Source organism: Sceloporus occidentalis, unplaced genomic scaffold (assembly GCF_023333645.1).
Source record: "Sceloporus occidentalis isolate IW3139 unplaced genomic scaffold, rSceOcc1.0.p SCAF_100, whole genome shotgun sequence".
NCBI lineage: Eukaryota > Metazoa > Chordata > Lepidosauria > Squamata > Phrynosomatidae > Sceloporus > Sceloporus occidentalis.
In genome coordinates, this window is record NW_028317080.1 from 3,597,081 (window position 1) to 3,611,368 (window position 14,288).

At 37.5% G+C, this 14,288-nt stretch overlaps 1 protein-coding gene across 3 annotated transcripts in view; it reads left to right on the plus strand.

Annotated features, from left to right (window-relative positions):
* Positions 1–12,970, plus strand: part of LOC149284071 (RNA-binding protein Nova-1-like) — a 39,704-nt gene extending 26,734 nt beyond the window's left edge. For 2 of the 3 annotated variants that reach the window (XM_089497196.1, XM_089497197.1), the window contains exons 3-5: positions 7,173–7,339; positions 9,250–9,321; positions 11,963–12,970. In XM_089497196.1, coding sequence (XP_089353322.1) covers positions 7,173–7,339; positions 9,250–9,321; positions 11,963–12,970 — 1,247 coding nt within the window. The remainder of the gene's footprint in view (positions 1–7,172; positions 7,340–9,249; positions 9,322–11,962) is intronic. The other variant, XM_089497198.1, reaches the window with a different exon arrangement.
* The last annotated feature ends 1,318 nt before the right edge of the window (positions 12,971–14,288 follow it).

A 14,288-nucleotide genomic window follows, 5' to 3' on the forward strand; every position in this document is an offset into this window, starting at 1 on the left:
TTATTAAAGAAGAAAGTACATGGGATCTATTACTTTCCAGAACAATTAGACTAATTGAAAAGTACAACCTGTAGATTGGGGTTCCCATTTAAATACATTATTTCACAAATTAATGAACAGATATTTTTAGGCGCTGCATTGAGTTTTTAAGAAGCATTTTTTTTTTCAGGTAACTTGCAATCAAAAATAGTGTCTTTTTTTTAAAGATCATTCTTTTGTGGTGGAATACAAATCGGCATTGTTACTTTCCTTTCCTAGTAACAATTTGTAGTATAGCAGGAAGATTGTTACACAACAAAGTAAAATGTGAAAGTAACATGTGGTTAGTTTTAATATATTTTGTTTCAACAATTGCTCTCGCATTGTTTTGAACTTTAGAACTGAGCTTCTCTGACTCGTTCCAACTTACTGATTGAGAAAGGCTATTGATCTAGTTTGTTTCCATCAAAGATGGAAGACTTTCAAAGATTTGTAAGTAAACCAAAATATAACATTAAATAGGGGGAAAAAAAACAACTTTCATCTTGACCTTCAAAGTGGAATCATGGCCTGTACCAACCTTACTTACCCTTAAGACTCGCATGCTTATCAGGGTTACTTTTATCACCAAACACACAAGCTGATCACCTCTACATCTGCTTTACCTGGCAAGAAGCCTTAACTCCTTAACATCAATTGATGTTAATGGCAATTGACGTCACGCCGCGAAATGAGCTTAGAAAGCGATCAACGATCACTTTGTGCGCTCAGCTGCTGGTGCTGCAATGGCTCGGTATCGAGGTGTTCAGCAAAACCGCAGAAATGTTAACACAGCCATTGTCACAAAGGGTACAAAAGCAGTCTGGTCGTGAAGGGGTTACATTTTAGTTGGCAAACCCCCCCCCCCATATATATATTTTTCTGAGCAAAGGCGGTAAGTCAGATTCCAAAATCCTCTGCAGAATTCTGCGCGTTACTAGGAAGTAGGGCAAAATGTAGGGCAAGTTCTAATCTGAAACAAAATGCTTGCGGACAGGAAATGTAAGCCAGAGAGAAAGCAGATGGAAGGCAGGAAAGCCTGAGAAAATCAGGTGGTGAGCTTGCACTAAAGGCGAATTAAGCTCCTATTCACTGATCTAGTAGAATAAAGCTACCACGATGCACTTTAATATACACATAACATTTCATGTTATCACATCTCAAACTGCAGGTTTTAGAATCAGTTCAGTATTGCAGTATTGTAGTCCTAAAGGGGACCTTCAGTGTATCCAGCTGCTTACCCACAACCTGCAGTTTGAAGTGGGATTAGGATAATTAAATAAAATGCTATAAATTTAATGCAAATTTAGAACAACAATTCTGTTGTATTGAAATTCACTGTTCTTTTATAATGAGAAATCCAAGCATGTGTTTGAGTAGTGGGGCAAATACTGTTGTATAATTATGCTCTGTAATTTACATTCACAAGTCTGTTAATGTGAAAAACAGAGAGAGAGACTATACACACCATGTAATAATATTATATACCAAATGATACATACTTGTGGACGTCTTGTATAATTTGCACCTACAGACAGGAAAAATTATTATTGAGAAGACTTTCACTACTCAATAAGCATTGAGACCAACAAAAATGTATATGGCCCCTGTTTGTTAAGCCTTGATAAAAGCCATAACTCATTCCATCTCTTTCTCTCTCTCTCTCTCTTTCGGGTTTATTCCCTAAATTGTGGATTGAGGCAAAATGAAAAATCGAATTTCACTGCATTCACTTTGTGATATAAAATGTTTTTCTGTTCATTCAAGGCAAATAGAGAAGTTCAAATTAGGATTCTGGCAACTCATTCACCAATCTAACAGTGGAATCAGTGAAACCATGGTTTTGGAACAGTTAACCTCAAGTCAATCTAATTGTGATGTTTCATTAACGTCTTGGCCGCTCCAAGCTTTTGTGTTTTATTAATTGGAAAATTGATCTGGTAAAACCCTGGGGATGGATTCAGGCACTTATCCACAAAGTGCTTTGTTCAGCCACCGCACAGGGGCTGGTTAACCTTACTGTGCTTTCACTCTGCACCTTTTCTGCATAATGCAGAATATAAATGGAGGCTTGCACAGTGCTGGGTGTGTAGCTAAACTATTGGCACTTCAAGTTATGAGGATATGCTCATAACCTTTGTTTTCCCCCCAAAATGCACCTTAGTTTGCAGTATGTATATACAGATATAAGGAAATCAATTTCCCATTACAGCCTACATAGTTCAGAGAAACACTTTACATGTGCTAGTCAGCAACCTTTAAAATCTAAATGTTCCTTGGAGAACAAATGGACGATGCAGTCATCCTGGTGTAGGGCTATTTCAAGGTGGGTGAGATCCCAGTACTGTTGACTAGTAGGGCAAGATCAGAGAGTGTTGTGTTTTTATGAGACGCCGACCCCTCGTGACACCAGATTAGAAGAATATACATACAGGGCTATTTTTAATGTGTAATGTAATTTTTTTGTGTATTGAAAGGTTAGCTTAGTGTCCCTTTAGTGACACGGTGCCGTGATGCAAATACTTGCGGTGAAGATAAAATATGGTGGCATGGATTCACCACAATACAAAGGCTATTGTGGCCGGCAGTCATTTATAAGGTAATGTGAAGGGGTTCAAAGGTCATCAAGGAGGCAGGTATTCCTACCACAGATGAACTTAATCAGCAAATGCTTGGATGAGGACTGTGTCATTGAGATAAGGAACAACCCCTCATTTTAATAGCTGTGATGATTGCTTCGGAAAGAACAGCTGCCTCCTCTCTTTCTGCAGCTTAGGCTAAGGCCCTGAAATTCCCTATGGTTTTACATTCCGCAGCAGGCTACAGAACCTACAAATATAGGACAGACCATCCAGAGCAGAGAGCTGCACATTAACCCTTCAACTTGAAAAGGAAAACATTACAACCACAGGCTTCCATGTGAACCCTTATCGTTCATTCATTGTTTTTGTGTGTATGGATGTATGCTCCAAAACATTTCTCTGTGAGTGAATGGGTCATCGGTAGAAGAGGTGTTACAATATCTTATGTCAAGCAAAATAACTCAGAATACAATTCTGACAAGCAGTTTTTTAATCGTATGCTTGATTCAATTGTTATTGTAGATATGATGTGAGCATTCACTATTGGTATACCTTGTGCCTGGAGGTGAGAACACAAGGAGCAAGCACACAAATATGGTAACCTCAACTGTAATAAGGACACAAATATTAAAAAGTGGGTATGAGCAGCTCACTTCACAAGAATTATAATGTAACCACAAGATAACCACAAGATAAGTCTTAAAGGTAGCTTGAACATTCTATTTATTCTAAATACCTGTGATGCTCCCTAATTAAAGAACGGAAGGGATAATGAAATCCATGATTCTAAGGTACATAAAAGAAAAAAAGAGGATTCAATCACGATAATCAGGTACCATAAATATTGCACAGATCCCTAATATACCCTACACTAATCGTAGACAATACTTTAAGGTGCAAGATGTCACTGAAAACAAGAAGAAAAGAGAACAAGGAGCCAAAATGTATTTGAATGATAAATTCATCAATAAAGAATTAATCAATGACAAAAATAATAAAATTTAATAATAATAAGGCAACATAGTTCATCAATAAAAGTAAAGTTCAAAGTAAAGGTCCAAAAAAAGTCTTATAAGTTTAGCTGCGGTAGTTTTTTCTTTTATGTACCTTTCAAACATGGATTACATTATCCCTTCCTCTCTTTAATCAGGGAGTATCACAGATATTTAGAATATATTGAATTTTCATGTACTTAACTTGCTGTGGTTATCTATGTTACATGCTCATACCCCATTTTTTGTAGATATTTTGTGCTAAGCAACTATGAAGGTTCCCAAAGTGAAAGCACGCCACCCAGAACAAACGTTTCCCTCTCTGACATTCAAAATATTGCGAACGCTGAGTTAGGAGCACCAATCGGATCTGATCCCTAAAGATTGCAGATGCAGCAGGATAGAAGAATAATGAACCAAAAAAAGCTGCACAAGAAAATTCTTAATTTGTTTAACACCAATATATTTGGAACAAAATGCATCCTCAAATTGTATTTAGGGACTAAGATATAAAATTTAGGGTTTATTTAAGTTTCCGATGAGTTATCAGACAACAGCTACCCAACTATGGAACCAAAGACATTTACTAGAAGCAATAAGAAATAGTATTTTATTTAAAAAATGTATTATTGAGACATACAAACACTCTACTATTTCTATACATATTGTTTTGACTTGTAGAACTGTGATACTAATATAGACCAAACATTCTGAGCTCCAACAAAACAGGTACATCAGGGGGAAAAAGGGGGTTAAAAATGTTTTAGCTACAATTCGGTACCTTACCATGTGCCATTTTAATTTTCTTAATTTCTAATGTCTCCATTATAAATGTTGAATTTACAATTTATAAACAAATATTACCCTGTATTTATACCCCACTTTGATTTGTGAGATTTGAGAAATTGGCATACATGAGCAAGTACAAGTATACCCTACATTAACATACACAATGGAGTCCAGAGCATGTATGTAAAACGGAAATATACTTAATGTGACTTAAGTATATGCTTAAAGCACTACAATCGTCCGGTCATTTCCACCACGAAATGCTTAAAAAGTCGTGATGGCGTTATGTTGTTATGCTGTTATCTCACAAAGCAAGTGTACATAAACGGGAATGGTTGAGCTGCAACTACACCCTTACTCGTAAATGTTATTAAAGTGAAAGTCCGTAAAGCGGTGTATGCCTGCAGATATTCTATTTGTCTAGCTTAGACTTTTCAGTTTACCTTCATTGGGCGACACTAAGAAAAACAAAGCTGGCCTAAATGTACTGCATGTAATTATACTTCCCTTCCCTCTAGTGGTGAAAGTCTGAACTCCAATACTTCAAACTCATAGGTTTCTAATAATGCTCCTAATAATAATAGTTAGAATAGGTGGGAATATTCATAATTAAGTCACCTGTATTCATGCCATAAATGTAAATCGAGTTTTTTCCATTAGAAACCAAATAGTGTTCTAACTTAAAATGTGCATTGCTGTGTTGTTTAAAGTTGTACTGTCACATTCTAAACTAGTCCTAATCCTACTTCTTTAATGTATATATACAAAATATTTTTCTAATACTTTTTTTTAGCTATTGGTATAAGGATTAATTAAAAACTAAAATCTATTGCCCCAGAGACTCATTATGTGTTACAAATTTGCGGTAATAATAATTTTTTTTTATTTTTTACTACAGTGGCATAGAAAGTCAAAAGAGCATTTGATTTGATTAGCTTTGGCTACATATTTGATGGAGACATGAATGATGTTGAACTATACATCTTAACCTTATTTGTCATCCTTTCTGTAAAGTAAGACTTCCTCTTATTTGTGGGATCTCTTTAAATGTTCATATCACATCTCCTCTAGTCTATACATGTTGAGATCATTTCTGGAACCATGCATGGTACGTCACATTCCTTAGGGGTTCTGTCAATGATAAATACTGTATTCACCCCCGTATAGTTGCATACCCGCAATTAGCCACTCAGAACAATTAGCATGTACTATATTTCTGCTAATAAGACCTTCCAGTCTTTTAGTGACTGGGGTTACACATTTCAGTCGAAAGGAATTTTTGACTGCGTTTTTAAAATCTCCTGGCCTTTGACAAATTAGACCACTTTTAGACAATGCTACAATGGTCTAGACAAGAGGTAAACATTAATTAGTGGCAAGGATCGAAATAGATATGCAGCATACATACTGTAATATATATATATATATATATGTTTATTGTTCCTTGGTCTTGCCAGCTTTTCTAAGGGTGCGATGAGGAGACAGAAGATAACTTCCAGACAAGGAACTTTTTTTTTTTTATTTATTATACTGTTTTCTTAATTTTTTTTCCTTATAGTTTTTTTATACCATTAATCTTATTGCAGTGAACCATACACCATTTCTCCCATTGCTTCATCAGTATGCTGTTTTTTGCATTGATTTTTTTTTGGCATGATCTCAGAAATACAGAAAGTGTTTTTCATAATTTTGACTTTGTTACCACGTCTGAATAGTGCTTTGTGCTGCCTTGTCAGCTCAGAGACCATGATGAAGGATCCCGCTGTTACGTTTCGACACTAATGAAGCCTGTAAGCTTTAAAATTGACAACATTTTTCAAGAGGTTTACTGATTTATGTTTTTTTTTATTTTTTATTACTAGTGGTAACCACAGCCCTGGCAGCAGGGATCACCGCAGAGAATGACAGTACCACTTTATGGGTACAAAAGCACATATAACATATAAAAGACCTTTTTTTTTATTACTAGTTTCTGGCAAAAGGTATTAATTGTATCTGTCGTTTTGAGGCTTAGAACAAAAAAGAAATTACAAGTATCCTAATTTTAATAATGTTATTTATCTTGATTTTGTTGGGCATTTTCAACCCAGATAGCAGTTAATTGGGTTTGCCATTTCAATCATTTAAAAAAGTAATGCCACTCCTTTTGTCACATAAATATGGCTTAGATTTAACAAATGTATGGATCATTGTTCCCTAAGCATGGACATGTTTTTTTTACATGTGTAGAGAATAAGAGAATAAAATAAAATTTTGCTTGTAGGATCCAAATAGATTGTAAGCTCACAAGAGCAGGGCCCTCTTCTCCTCTTCTACCAGTTTGTTATTGTGGGTGATTTAAAATAATTTTATTGACTCTGATGTAACAGCGAGATGGAATCTGCAGGCGTAATATAATTAACTATAATTAACTGTAAAGTAATAAATGTAATGTAATTTGTTGATTATCCACTGGTTGAAGTAGCAAGTGATCATGATATAGTTCTGCCTTGTGAATTTTATTTGAATAGCGTGTGATTTTTATTTTGTCTTATGCTGGGTACATATCCAATTACACTATTATTGCAGAGGAAGGATTGTCTAATGTTGCATTGATTAAACCAAAGCCTTTTAATATAAAGGTTCAAATAGGGAAACCTTTCTGCTTAACCTACTTTTTTTACCAATAAGAACTTCTTTTTTTCCTCTGTGTTTCAGGTTGACAATGTTTCCATTTTTTGTTTTGTTTCTCTGCTTCCTTCTCATTGTCCCAGTCAAAAGGCTAATATATTGTTTCTGCTCCTCTACGTAGGTACCACAGAGCGGGTCTGTCTGATCCAAGGCACAGTTGAAGCCCTCAATGCTGTCCATGGGTTCATTGCAGAGAAGATCCGAGAAATGCCGCAAAATGTGGCCAAAACTGAACCAGTCAGCATCTTACAACCTCAAACAACGGTGAATCCAGACCGCATCAAGCAAGTATGTGTAAACCCTGATGTGTGTACAAGGACATATAGATTTCTAACATATTAATGCTACCTATTAAACCCTTCTAGTTGGGAGTCTCTGTGATAAGCAGGCTAAGCTAACAGCAGGGAAAGGGAGACAGCCCTAGTTAACCTGAGAGATTGAAAATCAGTCTTGTTTAGAACCACTAAAAATGTTAATAACTATGCCAATACTTGCTCATGCAATAGCAATTGCTCAATCTACAGTTACGATGGGTAATGTTGATGCATGTGTAGCCATTTCTTGCCGAACTAGTTTTCCTTGGACTTGCCTAAACATTTTGCTTTGTGACATATTAAAATAAGCTATGTACTATAAGGGGCTGGATTAAAAATCTTAGTTACTATATGCTTGGAAAGGTTCCTATGTGTAGTTTTATGTTGGCAAAGTTTATGAAAACCAGAAGTAGAATTTCTTCTGCCTGTTGCAGAGAAGACAGGGCTCTGGGAGGTAAGAGGGAGGTGAAGGAAATCTGCACTGATGGGAGAGGGAGTGAGTGTGTGGGTGTATGGTGTTTGTGTGAGTTTGTGTATTGTTTAAGCATGAGTGTGTGAGTGTATGGTGTTACCATGAGTCCACATGTGCTAGTGGATGTTGTTAGCACATGTGTTTTACTGTATGGTGTTAGCATGTATATTGTGTTCGAATGAGTAGATGTGTTAGTATTTGGTGTCAGTATTTGTGTGTATGGTCTTAGCGTGTCAGGGTTGAGCCTAGGATTAGTGGTGCAAAGCAGAAGAGGGAAATTGTGTGTGAATGTATATGTAAGTGTATGATGTTAGAGTGAGTGGGTGTTAGAGTTAGTATGCTTGTTAGTATGTGCGTGTGTTTTAGTTATGGGTGGGGACACTGGAGAAATATGGCACCCAGGCACTACAAACTCTAGACTCATCCTAAGTGGATGGTAACATACTGTTTACAAGAAGAGAGAGCACTGGTTTCCAATTTCTTGACCCCAGAAAGAAACACTAAAGAACATATTGCTGCCCAGTGTGTTTCAGATTAACACAGCAGTAAAATGTTAAATGGCCAGTTTAATAACAGCAATATTTCAGTACTTTCCTCTTCCTATTTCAGTAAATCCTCTTTCTAATCCACATATTGATCACTCTGGTGCTTATTCCTTAAAATGAGTGAGCTTCTCAGGAGTTTGGTTGGCTGTAATATAGTTAAATTAGCAAGATCTCTTCAAAGTGACCTCTGTGATTGAGCCACGCATTATTGAGGGTTAACCTTTGATAATGTTTATTGAAGTGTGTTGGAACTGCAACTCTCCTACAAAATCCTGTTGAAGTGAATAAATCCCTCTTATTGGCTTAGTCTGTTTATCTCAAAGGGTATTTAAGAAATGTCCTTTTGTTTTGAGTTAAACTTGGATTTTTATATGTTAAATAGCTTGTGATTACCTCTTCCCCCTGTCTCAGGTGGTAAGGGAGTGTCTCACATACAAGAGTCTAGAGTCCAAGGCCCGCAGTTACTACTCATGGGTCACTCTAATTACAGTCACCCTTTTGTAGGGTGAATTCCTATTTGCTTGGTCTCATACAATCCACATACTACAGATTTTGCTTAGTTTTATTTTTAATTAACTTCTGTTTTCTTTTGTTGTTTACTTTTGTGCTGAAATTGTTGCTTGAATTATTGTTTATTTATTTTAATATCACTAATCCGATCTCATCCATCCTCCTCTCCACCCTTGCTCTTCCCAGGAATGCTTTTATCCTATTATTTTCTGTCCCCTTCTTTAATTTAACCACTTCGGTGTCAGGCAGGTCCACGGTTCTGCATCATCTTGACTGTGGGCTATGGCTGGTATTGAACAGGTAACTTTATTATTATAGCTGACTGGATTTTACTTCTGACCCTGCTTTGTTCTGCAGACATTGTCATCCTTACCACCAGCCACCAAGTCCTCTCCATCCGACCCCATGACCATCTCCAGAGCCAGCCAGGTACTGTACCATTCTCCATGTGCCATGTTACGTCACACAGAGCAGCACTCCTTCATCCACATGCCAGGTTTCATGCTCACGTGGAAGGGGATAGGCATTAAACCAAATGAAGTATTAAAAAGACACATAACTAGATGTAATGAAAATTCCAGTATAAAGATACTTAAAATATCATATGTTAGCATAGTATTCCTTGGTTCAGCAAGTTGTTCTACTACATCATAATGGGTTGTAGTTATAAATATTAGCACCCACAGCTATTTGAACATTTTTAAGAAAATGATTCTTCAAATTAGTCTTTCCCTACCACTGTACTTGTATTGTACATCACTCTAATTGTCTGATACAAATAAGCTTTTCACACAGGGTGTTATTTGTGTCAACTTTACTTCACTCATAGTCTTCTAGAAAAAAAGGCTTCTAGCAACCTTGTTTTGTTGAATCGATACGTAGAGTTGTGCAATGGAGGCTATGGTGGGGCACAAGCGAAAAAAGACTTGCCTGTGAAACGCAGGGTTCTTGCAAGCATCATACAAGGTGCTAGAGACTTGTTGGCCAGCTCAGCTCACCTTTCTCCTTTCCTGAGAGTTTGGACCAGCCAGGTGCAGCAGCAATCAGAAAGACCAACTATCTAGGATAACAGCTGTTATAGAAATGCCTTACATTCAGTTTGTTAAACTATTTCCTATTATATAATACATATTACACCTAAGACCAGCATGTTAACCAGCATTGTGTTCTACAGAACACTTTACTTTGTGACATAAAATATTTCAGAAGAGCAGAGGACTGTGCAAAGGTATCAAACATAAAGGATTACTAACCAACCCCCCATCTTTTGAACAATAGATATGTACCATTTTCTTATCACTCTTCCCTGCTCTTTCCGGGGCACCAAATCCATGTAGTCAATGATGACAGAAGGATCTGTATCCAGATCTCCTGTTGACCTTACACAAGGACAGTATTCCTGGATCATACCCCATACAATGTCCATGAGACAGGAGTGGAGTTGTCAGATAGAGGAAAAGGATGACCGGATGACTTTTGTAAATGTATATTGGAGGCATGCATGAAAATGTATGCTGCCCTGTATGATGTATTTTTTTCTTATAAGCATCAATTATAGGGACCAACCTGTGACTGTATGAAAAAAACCAATATTGATTCTGGTGAAAAGTGCAGTAAAAACAGAGAGAATTCATGTGCCCTACATCTCAACCCAACGTAGAGATTTAACATACATGAATTCTAGAGTCTGTGGTGCACAGCCATATTTAAGTATTACTGAATAATCTGTGCAGGCTATTAGGCCATGTTTTTTAAACATCTGGAGATATTTTGTAATTTGTTTTTTTTTCCACTCACTGATTAGATTTATGTTTTATTTTGTGATCGGTTTGGCATCACATTATATAATTGTTTTCTCATATTAGCATGTAACAATTCTGGGTTGTAGTACACCCTTGCCTGTTGTCTAGCCTCTGAACTATAACTAACCTGTTTCAAGGATGGAACACACAGATGTGCTTAGTATGGACTATTTGAGTTATTAATCTACATCTACCAGAATATTGACTCTCAAAATATCCTGAATTACTAATAAATATTTAGCATAATTACCTAAGTCGTGTATTTATTTTTCCCAACCACCAAGTTTTCACTTTTGGTGCTGCAGTTAGCGAACACAACATGTAGAGAAGCACGTGCCTTCAAAACCACCACATGCAGAGCGGGCAAGTGATGACCAGGCAGTACTAATTAGATCAATCATTTCATTACAATTTTTATTACAGTCAATTACACTCTTTGGACCTGCGAGGGATTTTGCAATTTATTGATGTTGTCCTGCCTGTAAGCCTCTGTTAGGAACAGTTCTCAGTGGTGCAGCTGATTCTGATCCGATAGAATGTTTCAACCCTTAACCCTTTAATAAAAAACTACCATTCTCTTACTGTGCAGAAGCACACTCTAATGAAATTTTTGTGTGTTGGAGGTCTGGCAAGGGTAAAAAGTTTACTTGTAAGGAGGCAATTTAACCTTCCCCTGGACAGGCAGGTAACATGCTCATCTTTATTTGCTTCACCAGTACATAATAATGTGTTTTAGGCCATCATTTTATTTGTAATTCTAAAGCCTCATTGTATAGTTTCTAATAAAGACAACCTAAAATAGCAAAGCACAGATTGAAGATTGAAGGACCATATCCTGCTATAATTAGGAAGTTCTTAGGAAATGTTAGGTAAAATAGGAAGGTTTTCTAGTTTTACAATTTCTTTATTGTGAAGAAATTGAGAATTCTGTAGTAGCACATATAGTGGCTGAATATTATAAATTATAACATTGATAGTTATTTAGATTTAGTAGGATTAGGATTTGGATTTTATATTGATTCATTAGGATAAGGATTTTAAGGTCACCATAAAAACAGTACACCTTTGGTATATCTTGACAGCTGCCAATGTAAATATAAAACATGAAAATATCTTGTACATACACTCACTAGAAGAAAATATTGTCCCTCATTAGACATCAACATATCACACCTAGTTTACTCACCATATGTATATTATTCATACAATTTCCATCTGTCTCTCTTTTTTTCTTTGGTTTCTTTCCTGTTGTCTATTTTCAACTTCAGGTGAAGATCATCGTTCCCAACAGTACAGCAGGTTTGATCATTGGTAAAGGTGGTGCCACTGTGAAGGCAGTAATGGAGCAGTCTGGTGCCTGGGTGCAGCTGTCTCAGAAGCCAGATGGCATCAACCTGCAGGAACGTGTGGTAACAGTGAGTGGGGAGCCTGAGCAGAATCGTAAAGCCGTAGAGCTAATTGTACAAAAGATCCAGGAGGACCCACAGAGCGGTAGCTGTTTGAACATCAGCTATGCCAATGTAACCGGACCTGTAGCCAACTCGAATCCCACAGGATCACCCTATGCCAACACTGCAGAAGTCCTACCGACTGCTGCTGCAGCAGCAGGACTCCTTGGACATGCCAACCTTGCTGGGGTAGCTGCCTTCCCTGCTGTCCTGTCTGGCTTCACAGGCAATGATCTGGTCGCCATCACATCAGCCCTCAACACTCTTGCCAGTTATGGCTACAACCTCAACACTCTGGGGCTGGGATTGAGCCAGGCAGCAGCCACTGGAGCATTGGCAGCTGCTGCTGCCAGTGCAAACCCAGCTGCAGCTGCTGCAGCCAATCTGCTGGCCACATATGCCAGTGAAGCAACGGCAGGGGGTGGCACCGCAGGTGGGGCAGCTGGAACGTTTGCACTAGGAAGCCTGGCAGCTGCCACTGCAGCTACCAATGGGTACTTTGGGGCTGCTTCCCCCTTAGCTGCTAGCGCAATCCTGGGCACAGAGAAATCAACGGACGGCTCCAAGGACGTGGTAGAAATTGCTGTCCCAGAGAACCTTGTAGGTGCCATCCTTGGCAAAGGCGGCAAGACATTAGTGGAGTACCAGGAGTTGACTGGCGCAAGGATACAGATTTCCAAAAAGGGGGAATTTGTCCCCGGCACTAGAAACCGCAAGGTAACCATAACAGGCACGCCAGCTGCCACACAAGCTGCCCAGTATTTAATCACGCAACGAGTCACTTATGAGCAAGGTGTCCGGGCAGCCAACCCACAAAAAGTGGGTTAAGCGCCCTAAACCCCCTCCCCCACACACGGATGTTAACTTAATTGTCCCACCCCCTTCTTCTTTTCATGGATGTACTGTATTTTGCAGGAGCAATTTATATTTTTTTTTATTTGAATTTTGTTTTGTTTTTTGTTTCTGTTATCGGCACGGGATTTGTGCGTCGGGATATTAATATATAATTATGCAAATGAATGCAACAGTGTTGACAAAGCGCATCTGTAAATATTACATGTTCTGCGGATGTTTCAGAGAGGGAATTTTTTTAGTGTTTTTTTAATTTTTTCTTTTTTTTTCTTTTGAAGGTTTTTGACAGGTTATCTCTCTCTCTCGTTAAGATTTTATTGTTTACGCGTCAAAAAGTAAAAAAAAAAAAAAAAGTTTTTGAAGCCTGCCATTTTACCAGCATCGTTGTAGTTAAAAATGTACTGAATGTAAACCTGACAGGGCGCGTAGGTTTTTTTTTTAAAACCGTGTGAGTGCTGAAGTGTTCAGTAGTACATTGCAGAGCCACGTGCTACTCTACCTCTCAGAACCACAAGGTAATCAGTATTAGTCCTAGGTGACGCTGTAACTGAACTACTGTTTTGCTGGAAAACAGCTGGGGTTTTTTTTTTGGGTGGGTGAGTTATGTATAAAAAAGGGAGTAAAATAAAATCAAAAAGCACTGTCCAACTTCGCTCGAACGTCCTGCCATGGGGTGGTGGCGTAAGAGGGAAAATATGTTTTGGAATAAAAAAGAAAAAAATAGTTTTAAATTAAAACAAAAAAGATATATATATATATTATCAAAAAGCAATATAGTTGCAAAAAAAAGCACTGTAAAATATATATTAAAATGGTTAAAACTGTGGAAAAAAATAACCTTTTTGGTAAGTTTACAGATCAGTGTCTTCATAACAACCTGTATGATGGTGAATATCATGGCTGGCCAGGTTACATCTCTTTCATTCATGGATGCCATCAGATTTACCTCTTCTGACAGGCTAATTTTCATTTCACAAAGAGCTATGTCTGGTTTTTTTTCCCTTCCACGATAAATCTTTTAAAAAATCTTTTTTTTTTCTTTTAAATTCCCCCCAGTTCTCTTCAATATCAAATTTTATTTTTCTTCAAACTGATGGGAATTTTTGGCTACGCATTAAAGGTATTGACTATACATTCTCAGTGAGAATTCACAATGGCGGTGCTAGCTATGTCATTTTCCGCCACTGTGTAAATGTCAAGGTAGCAGAGTGGTTCCTTAAATGACATTCCTCTTCAACTAGCGTCCATAGATTGAAGTAACCAGTGATAGTTGACTTCACAATGATGTTTGCTA